Below are 13738 nucleotides of genomic sequence, written 5' to 3'. Positions count from 1 at the left end.
TTCAAATAGACTAAATTTTGTGCTCATTTATGTTATGGAGAACAGGCTAAAACCTTTTTTAAGGAAATGTGGTGATCTTCTTTTTTTCCCCCCCAACTGTAGTTTGTGGGTGTAACAGGTGACAAGCAGGATATAATCCAAAACTGAGTGGAAAACAGTAAAGGAAAACACAATCAAGTCTGTTGCATGAAAATAGAAATCACTATCTGGTAGTAGTTTAACACCCATTTTACTTTTTTGCATCATATTTATCCATACAGAGGGACAGTATTGCATCCCATACACCTCCTTTGTTTAAACAAACAGGAAAAAACAACTAAAACCAGAGTGGGACATGCTTGTACTAAAGAGGGTTTATTGCAGTATGTGCATATGCCAGTTTGTGCAGGAGTAATGCAGAATTTTCAAAGCTACAGTGCAGAAATAACCACACAATAATCAAACTGTGGGAACAGAGGAAACAAATAGAATGGATAAATATCCAGGGCACTTCTTGTTTGTGAGGCAGGGGTTTTTTTGGGTTTTTTTGTTTGTTTGTTGTTTGTTTTGTTTTTTGTTTTTTGTTGGTTTTTTTTTCCTTCAAGAAAAAAAACAAACAAACAACAGCAACAACCCTGATTAAAAGCAAGCAATAAAAAAGAGCTTGGGAAGTGTTTCTGAGAGGAAAATACTTTTTTGAGATCTATTTGTTATTTTTTACATAAGGATCCAAATCTTGATTTAGTAGCAAGAACAAAAGCAGAAAGAGCATGCAATTATATACCATAGGGATATAAACTATCAAAGAAGGAAATTCAAATTACCAATATGTTTCTGAGGATCATATACTCACTTTGCAGTGATTTTCACTAAAGTAATTCCTGAATGACCTACTAATTGGCTGTTACATTAGAAAATATAATTACAGTACTTAGGTGGGAATCAACAGGAATTGTGTTGCGGTGTCAGTTGCCTTTGTCCTGTAATTAAGTCCTTAGTTAATAATTTTTTGTTAAACTCTAAGTACATCCATTTTGCATCTTGGTTATTGAGATGCTGAACTAAGACTGGTAACTATAATTATCTCTCTACTGGTTCTTTTATGGAAACACTGAATAGTATAGCAGAGGTTACAGAGCGAAAAATGTTACCTGAAATCTAAAAGACCATGGAGCACAAAAGGCTGTAGAACAGAAAAGTTTGAGCTCAGCTGCCCAGATTTTGCTGTTGTCTTTAATGTAAAATGTACCTGTCAGTACAACTTCTTACTGCTATCAAGGATATTGCTAAATCTGATTATTGCATCCAACCTATTCCTTATATAAGAGGGCCTCTGCACCTGCAGAAAGTGTAGATACTCAGCACCTTTGAGAATGCAGTCCTGTAGCATCCAGTCTGTCATTCACACTCAAAAGTCTCATAAAAATTACTATTTTCTTGAGAGTCCTTCTGACTTGTTTGAAAAATTAGCAGGGTTTTTTTTTTTTGAGTCACAAGTTGTGGCATTTCTTATCCTTTTGTGGTATCTTCAGATCTTTCACTGTGGAGACAAGGAATGTGTATTCAGACAACACAGTCTGAGATGCTTCTTCCCAGACATGGAATGTGCCAAATTGCTTACTTGTTGGCGTGGGCTGCAGCTACAATGCCTGTAAAGGAACTAAGTATTCTGCCAGTGCCCCCTCCATCCTGTATTCCCAGAACAATTTGAACGGTGTGTCATAGCCACGTGCCATTTTGAGATCTGCATAGACTTGCACATTTTGTGCTCTGAAAATTAAGACGTGCACAACTCTGAAACAAGGGTGCCTGGGGGAGGGGAACGTGCCCCTTCCTTCACGTGGGAAAGCCTAAGTGCCTTCCACACTTTCTCCCTAAATAAGGCAAAATATGGAAAATATAGTTTTATGTCTGTACATTCTATTATTGTTACTTGTGCAGCTTTTCTGAAAACTTTGCTTCTAGATAATTTCTAGTTAAAAAACCCTACCTGAAATTAAAGAGTCATAATAAAAATCTAATATATATTATCTCTTGCTTCTTGCCTTGATTCCTATTTCTGTTGTGTTATGGCTTGAGATGAGACAGTCGTTTACAAAATGCATCTGAATAAGGTCTGGTTTAGTAGCATGTTTTCCCTGAGTGGTAATAGTTCTATGAATATAATTTAGTTTCCTTAACTCTCAACCTATAGGTCTAAACCTTCCTTCTGGACTTGCTTTGTTAGCAGTAGAGGAAGAGCAGCCATTTCTAGGATGGAATTCAGCTTGTTCTCAGGCAGAAGTCTGTGTGCTCACCTGGCTCCCATGTCTGTCTGTAAGAGGCACTGAGGTGTCATGGATAAGCTTGTTGAGGGTTCCTTTTTAGTTAATCCGGTGTATGTGATTTTTATCCTAATTATGGATAAATAGGTGATAATTATTTGGTTGCTCATGGAAACTATAACTCTTCTAACTCAAGAAGATCCAATTCTAGATTATTGGTACACTTTAAAGATGAAAACGGAAGATTAATTAAATTGCTTTAATAAAGTTTTTAAAATGTCATTCTAATGCATGATTTTTCTCTTCTCTTTAATCATCTTTCAGTTACCTTTCAGTTATTTCTCCATGTCTTTAAAATTACAATGGATTTTTCAATCAGGACCTCAAAGAATATGGTCTGTGGTTTTGATATGAGTTGACACATAGTCAACTACAATAACCTACCTAATATAGCCAGCAGTTCTTTGGTGAATGTTCTGAGATCACATGCCATCTTCTCCATTTATAAATTATCCCAGTGCAGCTGGTTCGTTTCTTTTTCAGCTGTGTTTGTGGCTATTACTGTGTTCAGTTTTCTGAAAGTCATAGATACCAGTAGTAAATTCATTATTTGACATTTTTTCTGTATGATGTATTAAACAGATTATGTAGTGCTACTTCCTTCTCTTGGCTTTATAATCTTACAATGTATATTTATGGTGTGTACAGTTATACATCAAATAAATACATTAAAAGTGCTCAAAGGGGTTTAATTCTCTGTGAATCACAATAGTAACTATGAATGACAAAAAGCTGAGGGGAAACAAGCTTGAATACTCTTTGTATTTGATGCTTCCTGATCAAAAATTACCAAGAGCCACAGGCAGTGCAATCTAACAAAGTGCTGACTAAAGCTCTGTGTAATAAGGGGAATGGATGCAATACACATATGACATAATGTAGAGGGAAGTTTCTGAAGTAGAGAGGCAATCTTACTGTTGCTCTACTCTATATACAATTATCTTTCTTTTTCCAGTCTGGTATACTGGGACCACAGAGACATCCACTCTTTCTCCTTGGAGAGAATTCTGAACAGTGGATGGTGTAAGAGAGTTTCCATAGCATACAAACTCCAATTTGTTTTCTGTGTTGTTGGAATACCTTTACCAAAAAATATTCTTTGTTGGTTTGCATCTCAATATGAAGACAAATTTGAGTTTGATGGTTTGTTTGAAAATGAATATTTAGTATTTAGTTCCTGGCTGGGTTTCAGTTCCTTACTGAACTGCAGGATCCTTGGCAAAAAGCGAAGACTGTTTTTCAAGGGTAACTGTCTGTGGATTTATCCAGTTCTACTCATTGTTTTCAGATTTCAGTGATGGTACAAAGATATGATAGATCTGTTGAGCCGCTTACCATTTGTGCTGTGTTTTGATCAGTTGCTTTTATTCCCATACTTTAAATTATGAACGGGTGGTTGCAGCCATGGCGTTTTCATTGGTTTCTTTGCTCCTCAAGTCATCTTTGTCTATGGTACAGCTTTGACTTTTTTCCTAATGTGTGTTGGAGGAATTCTGAGCAGTTTTCTGGGAAAATAGTCTTTAGCTGCCAGTGCCCTAATGATGCATCTTTAAGGCATCTTCCTCCGATGTTATTGAATGTTCATTCAAAGACAATGAAGCATTCTGTTGATGCCATTGAATAGTGCTCTTTGTGCTGCACCATAAGTAGACATTTAGGGGGTTTATTTTGAACTTTAAACACCAACTTGGCTTACCTAGTAAGAAACACTTTTCCATTGGGTCTTAATTTATGATTTATCCTAAGACCGGATATTCCAAAATAACAGCTGGTATATCTTTTGCTCTGCATAAACTTGTTTACTCTTGCAACCCTGTATTAAGTAGGAATTTCCTGAAATCAGAGGCAGTTCTTAAGCTGTCTTTTGTTGATTCCTTGAGGAGCTTTATGTCCTTGTACCACTGGAAAACATGTTAAGGAGTTGGGGCATAACTCCAGTTTTTCCAGATAGTAATAGTCAAGCATTATCTAGCAATTCCAACTCTTTTCAAGCAGAATTTTTATTTGTCTGTGAAGTGCTGCTTGAAAGGCTGTTGCCCTATCTAATTAAATATTCCAGTCATTAATTTCACTTATTGTTAAATTTGCAACTGTTTAATTTCCTGCTGTTTTGGTGATAATATACAATTGTTTAGGACCTATCCATTTGCTGGAATTAAATTAATGTTTAAGCTTTCCTGCCAAAGTATAGTAATAAAAAAAATAATTCCACATACACCTTTCTTCTTATTAATACCTTTCACCCCATGTCGACATACAAAACTAATTTTCTTAACCTTTCTGCAGTATTCCATAGGAGTATCCAAGGCTTCTTCCATGAAAAAAACACACCTCCTCTGATACAAAATTATGAGTTATACTATTTTCTGTATATTTTTATTTTCTTCTAGTTATTATGAATAGTTATTTTTCCCTTGAAAAGCAAGCCTGTATCCAATATGCCATAATCCGTGTGGAATGTACGTGCATATATGGCGTGGGTTGCATTCTGGTGTGTGTCACTGCCACCAGCCTGCAGTAATTCTGTGGGGTGATGTTGATCACACAGCTTAGTGTGCTCTGAATCACCAAGTCTGCTCTTCTGTCTGACCTGTAGCTGCTGCAAAGGCATTTCAAACCTACGTGTTCCATTTTTTCCCAAACATGAATATACTGTGACCTAATATGAATTTCAAAATCAAGCCTCTCTTTTCCGCATGTGGTCAGGAGCCTCTTAACGCTTTAAAGCAAAGTCTTTGCTGCAGAAACAAAGTTGATTTCAGTGCCAGTACTGAATTGCAACTGTGATTTGGATGGAGCAACTCTGCAGCTGCTCAGATGCTGGTGCATCACATGGTTTGAGCAGTGATAACACGGATGAGGAGAAAGGGTATTTGCAGCTCTTACTGTGACTTGCCTTCCTTAGTACATTCACCCTGAACAAAAGCTTGCAGCAGTTACCAGTATCAGCTATTGCAAAGGAAAGCACAAGAAATTTACTGAGAAACATTAAGTGTTCATCAGTTTGACAGTGTAAAGAATGATCTTCCCCTTCTACTTTGTAGGTTTGGAGAGTAGAGTAGGTTTGCAATTGTAAAATGAAGGTATTAAACCTTTATTATATTTTCTGAGAAGAAGGGGTATTAGATAAAATCTGTCAGCTACCATGGGAGGTTGTGAAAGCTTTAAAAGACCTTGTTTCCACTTCAACTAGTTCAGGAAAAGAAATTACCTTCTTTCTAACAGCATTCATAAAGATTATAATCTGTATAATCTTGTCATGCCATGATCAGAGGCAGTTTGGTTAACTGTCTTATAAAAGCATCATCCTCAGCAACTTAGTCCATTGTTCAGCATTAGTTACCAAGTGAAAATAAGGTGCCAATCTCCAGTGTGCTTTATCACTGGGGCAGCTGCCAAAATAGATGAGATTTCAGTAATAACAACTTCTACAAAGTAAAACATCAGTGGGAACATTAGTTAAGTGTGACACCATCTGAATACATTCTCAGCTTCAGAACAATCAAGCGATATTCTTTATTATACACATAGTGAGCAATTTGGATACTAAAATACCTCTTGTGGTAAAGTTCTGTTGTATTTCCTAAAAATTAATTTCAACTACAGAAAGCTGAAATTATGAAAAGCATAAACATGATGTTGTATCTGCAGTTTGAATATTGATAGTTCCTTTCTAGTTCCCATGTTACTTCGACAGATTTACATCATCTTTCTATGCTCTGCTTCACTGCATGTCAGTTATGAGGCACATTTGTGTTAGGGCATCCTTCAGAGATATAGATTCTGGAAGTACCAGGAAATAATTGAAGTGCTACTTGCTGGCATTGTGCCTACCTGCAAAGAAAACTGATGGATATAGGGGATAACAGTTTTCTCACACAGGTTTAAATTGCTACTGAGTATACTTTTTACGTCCTTTTGGTAAGGAAATAGGATTTATCAGCAACATTCCCAAGCCTCAATTCTGCTTTGCTGCTCATCACTCTACCACTGGGACCTTTGATTTTCATTATGAAGAAGGGACAGAGCCATTGAGCGTGAAGCTGATTTGCAGCTGATGACAAGTGTCATATGGATGAGCCAAAATTTCAGGGGACAAGAGATCCAGAAGGTGACATAAGATTTTCGGGTGGTAGCAGAGGATGAGATGACCTGGAGATATTTGAATGAAGTGCTGTTTCTATGGAATGGGGGAACACTCACTAGAAAACTGGGACAGGCATGTCCACAGTCCAGTAGGACAGCTGCTTCTGCCACTGAAGCAGCAGTAGAACTTCCTAAGAAGTCTTGGGATCCCTTTGCCACAAAATCCTGCTGTTAACTGGTGCCTGAATTTCAAGAATTGGGCAATTTCTTGCCAGAGGTGTAACTGCATCCTTGCAAACCAAGCACAGCACTGCACACACCTCCATTTAACCTGTGCTATGGGGAGTGGCTCTGGAGCAATTAACAGCCTGGGAAAGAATCCTGCTACTCCGCCATCTAAGCAGGTTCCCTACTACAGCCTTGGATAGGATGTTCATGATCCAATGGCCTGGTTTTTTTTAATGAAAAATGGTAAATTTCTTTTTGATTGCAATGCAGAGAAAACCTCACAAGATTAGACAGAAGTGGAAGCAAGAGTACTGTGTTGCTTTTGTTATTCTCTAAATTGTAGCTCATTATTATTATACTCTATTTTACTCAATCACTATGCTCTGAAATGGACAATAAAGATGAAGAATTACTGTTTGTTATGCTGTATGGTCTCCAGAGTGCAGTTCTATTTGTTATTGTAAAGGAAGTTTTAGTTTCTTGGTATGATAGATTCTTACTAGTTTTGTTGTATCTCTGAATTATAAACTAAGCTTGCTTAAGATATACTGTCTTCTGCAAGGTCTTATTTCTTTTTCTTCTTTTTCCTTCACAAGATTAATATTATAAGTAAAACTTAATTGTACACTTCTATGTTAAGCTAGGACATCAACAGCAGAGTCTCCTGGTTTTGGCTGGGATAAAGTTGATTTTATTCCTGGTGGCTGGTGCAGTGCTGTGTTTTGGATTTAGTACAAGAATAATGTTGATAACACAGAGACATCTTGGTTGGTGCTGGGCAGTGCTTACCTGAAATTCAGGACTTGTCAGATTCTCATGCTCTGCCAGTGAGCAGGTGCACAGGAAGCTGAGAGGGAGCACAGCCAGGACAGCTGACCCGAACTGGCCAGAGGGACTTTCCATACCATGGAACATCCTGCTCATTGTAGATATTGGGGGAAGTGACCGAGCAGCTGTGTGTTACTTAGTTACCTGCTGTGGTTAAACCACAATACATAGTAAACAATTACTCTTATAACCTTCACTGACATCAGAAAGTCTGTTTATGTATAGCCTATGGAACTTTGTGATAGCGTCAGGGTAGTTTGCCAAGGCATCAAATGATTTTTCAGGAGATTTTACATATTTGGTTTCGTTATTATTCTTTAGAATATCTTAAAGTATATTTAGACTAGATATAAGGAAGAAAGTTTTTATGATGAGAGTGATGAAACACTGACACAGGTGGTAGATGCTCCATCTGTGGAAACATTCAAGGCCAGGTTGGACAGGGCTCTGGTGTAGCTGAAGGTGCTTGTGCCCATTGCAGGGGGTTGGACTGGGTGACCTTTAAAGGTGCCTTTTAACCCAGACTATTCTTTGCTTCTATACTGGTGAGCCTTACACCTTTGGATGTATGATGGCTTTCTTCTATCTCATGGGATGGGGTGGAATGATGTTTGTTCCCCCTACTTTCACCCTGCTCCACTTACACCTACCGTGACAGTTTCAGAAGGAAAGAGTCTCCAATGCAATCAATGCCTGAGGGCACCAACACTTTTTGCATAATTTTTTATTTCAGAGAGATGAGAACTTTAATATGATGGGATTGTTTTCTTGGCTTCTCTACTGTGTTTTACCAACTGCAGCAGAACTGCGTGTATGAAATTCATGTTCTATTTGACCTAATAGTTCATCCATCAGTGCACTGTGGGATTAGCGTGAATTACAGGGCAATAGCTCAGTTAGAATGGAGACAAAACATTGTACTTGATCAGTTGCAGAGAACTGTCGTGTTGAGGATCAAGAACCCTCTCTTGTAGGAAAGCTGGTATTCAAAAGCTGTGAATTTCTTGAGGTCGATTTGAAGTGGTATCAATGTAAGAAAACACTCAGCTTTGGTTTGAAATTTAAATGTCAGCTTTTAAAATAACTTTTTAGAAGAAAGTTTCTGATTTCAGAAACTTCTATATTGTTCGTGAAGTCTTTATATTTGGTCAAATTCTGCTATTCCTTATAACAGTGAAATTCTGGATAATTAATCTTGGCTATGAATTATTTGGTAGCAAAATTTGTTGTACTAGAGATATCCCATGTCACAGAAGGGTTAGAAGGAGTAAATTGGCAAAAGCTTGAACAACTAAAGCAACAGGTGAAGTGTTATTAGTGAAATACAAGTGATATTCTTACCTAGTGAATTAATACAATATTAAAATAGCAAAGTGTTGGTATGAGCTACAGAATGACAGGGTCTGTGTAACGGAGGGGCTTTTACCACGCAGTGTGACTGCCCCCACCACCGCTTTGGGGGATGAAGTCAAGGAGAATCTTGATAGCTGGAAAAGGCCATGTGAAATGTAAAAATCACGCCTGACCACGGGCTGTGACCGAGAGCAGCTTCCCGGTCCTGCCCGGCTTTGCGGGATCGATGCCAAGCCCCGGTGTGGGAGGGGACGGTGGCGGCAGGGCTCGGTGGCCCCGGTGCCCCGTCCCCTGCCCTGGGCCCCCTCCCGCAGCATCCCTGGGGATAAATTCACGCCGGCAGCGGTCCGCCCGTGCCCGTGCGATGGAGGCGGCGGGCGGGCGGGCGCTGCTGGCGGCCGTGGGGCTTCTGTCGGCGCTGAGCGCGGCGGGCACGCTGTTCCTGCTGGCGCAGTGGCGGGAGCTCGGCGCGGCGCTGCGGGAGCTGGAGGCGGTGCGGGGGAACGGCTCCGTGCGGGGGCTGCCGGGCGAGCCCGGCCCCGCCGCCCCCCCCCTCCGCCCGCACCAAGCGGAGCCGGCGCGGGGAGCGCGGCCGCGGCACCGTGCGCGCCGAGAGCGAAGAGATGCTGATGATGCTGACCTACTCCATGGTGCCGGTACGGCCCCGCCGGGATTGGGGTGCCGCCGGGGGATGGGGGATTTGGGACAGTCGCTTGTCCCAGCTGTAGCCCGAGGATCCCGCCAGCCCCGCGGTTTGCCCTGGGGGTGCCGTCCCGCCCCTGCCTCGGCGGGGTTTACCTGGAGCGAACACACCCACCTGGTGCTTGGAATCTCGCGCCTAGGGAGCAGTGGTTCCTACTGTTGTCTGTAAATGCTGAGATGACAGAGCTGATGGGCCACAGAATTGAGGTTGCTGTTAAACTTTACAAGTCGAAGTTACACAGACAAAAGGAGGGAACTTTTGGATTTCGTGTAACTTCAAAAATTTAGTTGCAATAAGTCAGTTTCTAAGTTACCAGTTTCCAAAGTTTCAGGTTTTTAAAACCAACACCACAAGCAGAACCCCCCTGTGTTTACTGCTGTTCAGCATCTCACTGCAAGGTACTGAACATCACTTTATCAGTGAAACTTCATTTGGTTTGATTTTGATTTCTTTGAAATTGATAGTGCTCTTTCAGTAAGGGTTAAATTTAGGGTGGTATTTGACGGGTCGGGAGAACTGTATGTCCTTTCTCTCTGGCAAAACTGCCATAGTTTTTTGCACATCGGTGAAAAGATTATCTTGCTCAGTAGGAAACAGGTCACATAGCTGAAAAATTTTAAATAGATTGAAAAGCTTTTACGTTATGAGTCAGAAGAAATGCAAGAAAAATATTACTATTGAGAGAACCTTAATGGAAATTCTGTCCCAGTAAGGGCTGCAGCCATAGGCCCACAAAAAAAAAAAAAAAAAAGCAGGAGAGGTTAACTCAGGTTCTTACTCATGTCATTAATATTACTGGTTTTAAAAATTATGTGCAGAAAATACCTCTTCGGTAGTGTTCTGTTGGCATGTTTTGTTAATAAATTATTGTAATCATCATTTCACAGTGATAACCACTCCTTTAATATTAGAGCTAACGAGACCGTAGAGCAGAGAGTTTTGATAGTGACTTTTTTTTATTTTTGGTGGCACTTGGATGCCTGAATAATTTGACAGTGGCCATTAAATGTGCTACTCCACTGCCATTAGGTACCACATACAGATTATGTGAATTTTATTACCCCCTCCAAATAGAACCAAGCACATGGTGTGTATTTTAACAGCATGTGGCCAGAATATGCACTTGTGCCTTTAAATGTCCACTGTGACTACTGCTGTGTGCATGTGCTTCATTTAAATGTATCCTACAGGGAGTTACTGGGGGGGCGGTGGTCATGGCTTTTTGTTCTTACAAAGCTCCCATCAAACATTTTTCTGGCTGCTGCTCAGAGGGATGTGTGTGTGCAGACTCACTTGCTCAAGGGGAAAAAAGGTGCCCTTAGAAAAATTTTCAAGCACCCCCTCCTCCCACTCCTGCATTTCTGCGTTTGGAATATAACTCCCACTAAGTTAATTTCAAGGCTTGACTACTTTGTGCTGTGAGACAAAGTTCCTTAGAGTTGGTGAGATGACCCCTGTTACACTGGTGGGCCTTGGAACAACGTTCCAGCCTCTGCTGAATGTGGGCCCCGAATGGAGGTTTTACCTGAGTAGGTTCTCTCTTGTGGTGGAAGCACCAATTTCTGCAGGTGTCAGTGTCCCACTGCTCACGGAGATCTGGTGTGGCCACTGCTCAAGGATCTTTGAAATAACCTTAGGCATCAAGCCCCATATTTTAGCTTTGATAACATTAGTATATTTTTGGTTCTGGCCTATTATTTCTGTGTTTGTGTTTACATATACTTATTTTGTAAGAAAATAGGAAATTGGCAAATCTGTTGCTGCAGAAAGACTGACACAAAAGTAACAGTCCAGCAGGTTTCAAAGTGTGATTTAAGACAGTGCAAGAAGTGGTGGCTTATGGGGACTACCAATTATCTGAGTAGCTGTTTCATAGTTTAGTCTTTTTTCTTTTTAATTTTTTTCACCATTTCTTTGTGAGAAAACTTAATTTCTAGCATTTAAATAAGATACTTTCAGCTGTAGCTTTTCTTAGTGATGATGCTGGCTGATTGAACAGTCTGCTCATCTCTCATTGCTAAGCTGGAGGTTCTGCTATAGTCTGTTTGCACTTCCTGAGTGCCATGTCCTTTTAATTGTCACCTGAGTTGCACTGAATGGTAAAAGTAGTGCTGCTGAGATAATTGGAGGGCCCCAAAGCAAGTTATGATCACTTATTCAACCTCAATAGAACTATTTTAATTAAAATGCAGTTAGAATTAGAGTACACATTGACAATGTATATTTTACAAATTAGAAGGTAGGAGATAAGTATTTTTGAAGAGTGTGAGGGGAAAGAGAACAAGCCTGATATTCAAAACCAGTTAGCACTTCTCAGCTAATTTAAATTGAGTCTAAATTTCTAAATGTAAAAGCTTTTCCAGTCCGGTCTGGAACCCAGTACCTTCACAGTATGTATCAGGCAGAACAGGAACCCATTGTCAAGTATGGTTTGGTTTTTCAGGAAAAGAATCCTTGCCATCAAAACAATTGTCCTTTCTTTGAGTCTGTTAGATTTGTCAGTTGAAACTAATGATGCATTAATTTTAAAAATTATGATTGACAGTGGTAAATAACCTTTCTAGGTTTAAACTTCAATCTGCCTTTCAGATTGCCTTGCACTCATTTGTTCTGTCCTTTGGGACTAGTGCATTCCATTATTTGTAAATAGAGTAATTGTACAAAGATGAATAAATGTGAAACTCTTGGTAAATGGTTCATAAATTATCATATATTGCACAGCCCTGAAGTAATGACCTTTTTATTTCCTGGCTATAAACATTAGACTTTCCCACAAAAGAGCTGAGGCACTGTCAGTGCTCGTGTTCATGATATCCTTATTTCTGCTGGTTGTTTTGATGAGTTGCAAAATATTTTAGAGTGTTGACTTTCAGTATGCAGGACATGTAAAGTGAATATTTGCCCAGCCAAGAGTCATGTATTTTGTAGTGATGACTTTTTAATTGATACATTTTATTCTACTCTAGATTAAGAGCATCTTTATGAATGTGTCTTCTAGCTTGGTTTTATAAAATCTGTCATGGTTGTGATGAATTATTTTGAGTGGATGAAGGTCCATTTCAGATTTGCAGATCTTGGTTATTCAAAGATAATAAATCACTTATTTGGAACATAGGAAGCCTTTCTACCTTAATATGCTATGTTGAAAAATTTGCATCATTTGATGCAAATATAAAATAAAATTGAATGCAATTTTTATTGGCTGATGTTGGCTTTTAATACATGTTTTAATACATGTTTTACAGTAATGTGTGAAATTTGATGACTAGATGATGTATGGAGTTGTCTGGGCAATATTTTATTCATATTTTCAGTAAGGATTAATATGAGGTGTATTGAACAGATGCCTATGAGAGAAACAGCCTGATGAGGTGGATGGTGTCACAGTGTTAAGGTAATTCTGAAAAGTTTATTCTTATTAGCAAAGTGACCAGTTGTATCTTCGTTTTTGAAATTATTTCTGTAGGTAAAGTGAACCAGACACTTTTATGAAATACATTGTTTTCAACTTTACTTTCTTTGCAATATTAGGTCCGAGTGATGGTGGATTTATGTAACAGCACAAAAGGCATATGCTTAACAGGTATGCTTATTACCTTAATCATTGAACCTCTGTGACCTTCAGGAACACAGAAATACACTGTTTTCAAAGAACCTGAGGTCAATAAATGTGTCAAAGAACAGTTTAAAAAAAAAAGATACTGGATGCCACTTTGGGACTTAACTGTACCCATTTAATACAAATGCTGGAATTTAGGGAGCTCAGTTGATGTTACTTGGAGCTATTTCTTTTCCATGTAATTTTGATAAACAAATCTCTCAGACTTGGGTGTTTAAAATACTAATTGAGGTTTAATCATGGTATTTTTGTGTATGCCACGCTTGAAACCTAACATGGGATGAACATAGATGGTATAGAAACCCACTCCTGTTGTTGCAACTGCAGTGGAGCAGTGGGACTTGGATGAGCACCTTGTCTCAGCTGCATTGGCTACAGGATGTTTCACATCTTACCAGGGAGGAGCTGGAGCAACTCATGGTTGGGACCAGAAAAGGTGTGAGAAGTTTTGATGTGATTTGGTGAAGAGTTCAGGGAGCAGCCAATTTAAGAGCAACTGTCCAGCTTTGAAGTCTATCACAGAATTAGTCATGTTATTTTTGAAAAGTAGAAGATTAGGAAGAAGTCAGTTTTTTATGAGTTAAAGAAAATGCTTCATTTGCTGTCTGGTTTGAGTTT

At 39.3% G+C, this 13738-nt stretch overlaps 1 protein-coding gene across 3 annotated transcripts in view; it reads left to right on the top strand.

Annotated features, from left to right (window-relative positions):
• The window catches only part of GLDN (gliomedin), a 37875-nt gene that overhangs the window by 10557 nt on the left and 13580 nt on the right, over window positions 1-13738 (top strand). Inside the window, exons 1-2 of one of the 3 annotated variants that reach the window (XM_027644178.1) lie at window positions 9301-9454; window positions 13033-13084. In XM_027644178.1, coding sequence (XP_027499979.1) covers window positions 9422-9454; window positions 13033-13084 — 85 coding nt within the window. In that variant the 5' untranslated portion in view covers window positions 9301-9421. Of the gene's footprint in view, window positions 1-9300; window positions 9455-9869; window positions 9900-13032; window positions 13085-13738 lie in introns of those variants that run through there. The other 2 variants (XM_027644175.1, XM_027644176.1) reach the window with 2 other exon arrangements.

Source organism: Corapipo altera, unplaced genomic scaffold, assembly GCF_003945725.1.
Source record: "Corapipo altera isolate COAL_440 unplaced genomic scaffold, ASM394572v1 50, whole genome shotgun sequence".
In the NCBI taxonomy this organism is placed as follows: Eukaryota; Metazoa; Chordata; class Aves; order Passeriformes; family Pipridae; genus Corapipo; species Corapipo altera.
This window is presented reverse-complemented; position numbering and strand designations above follow the sequence as displayed.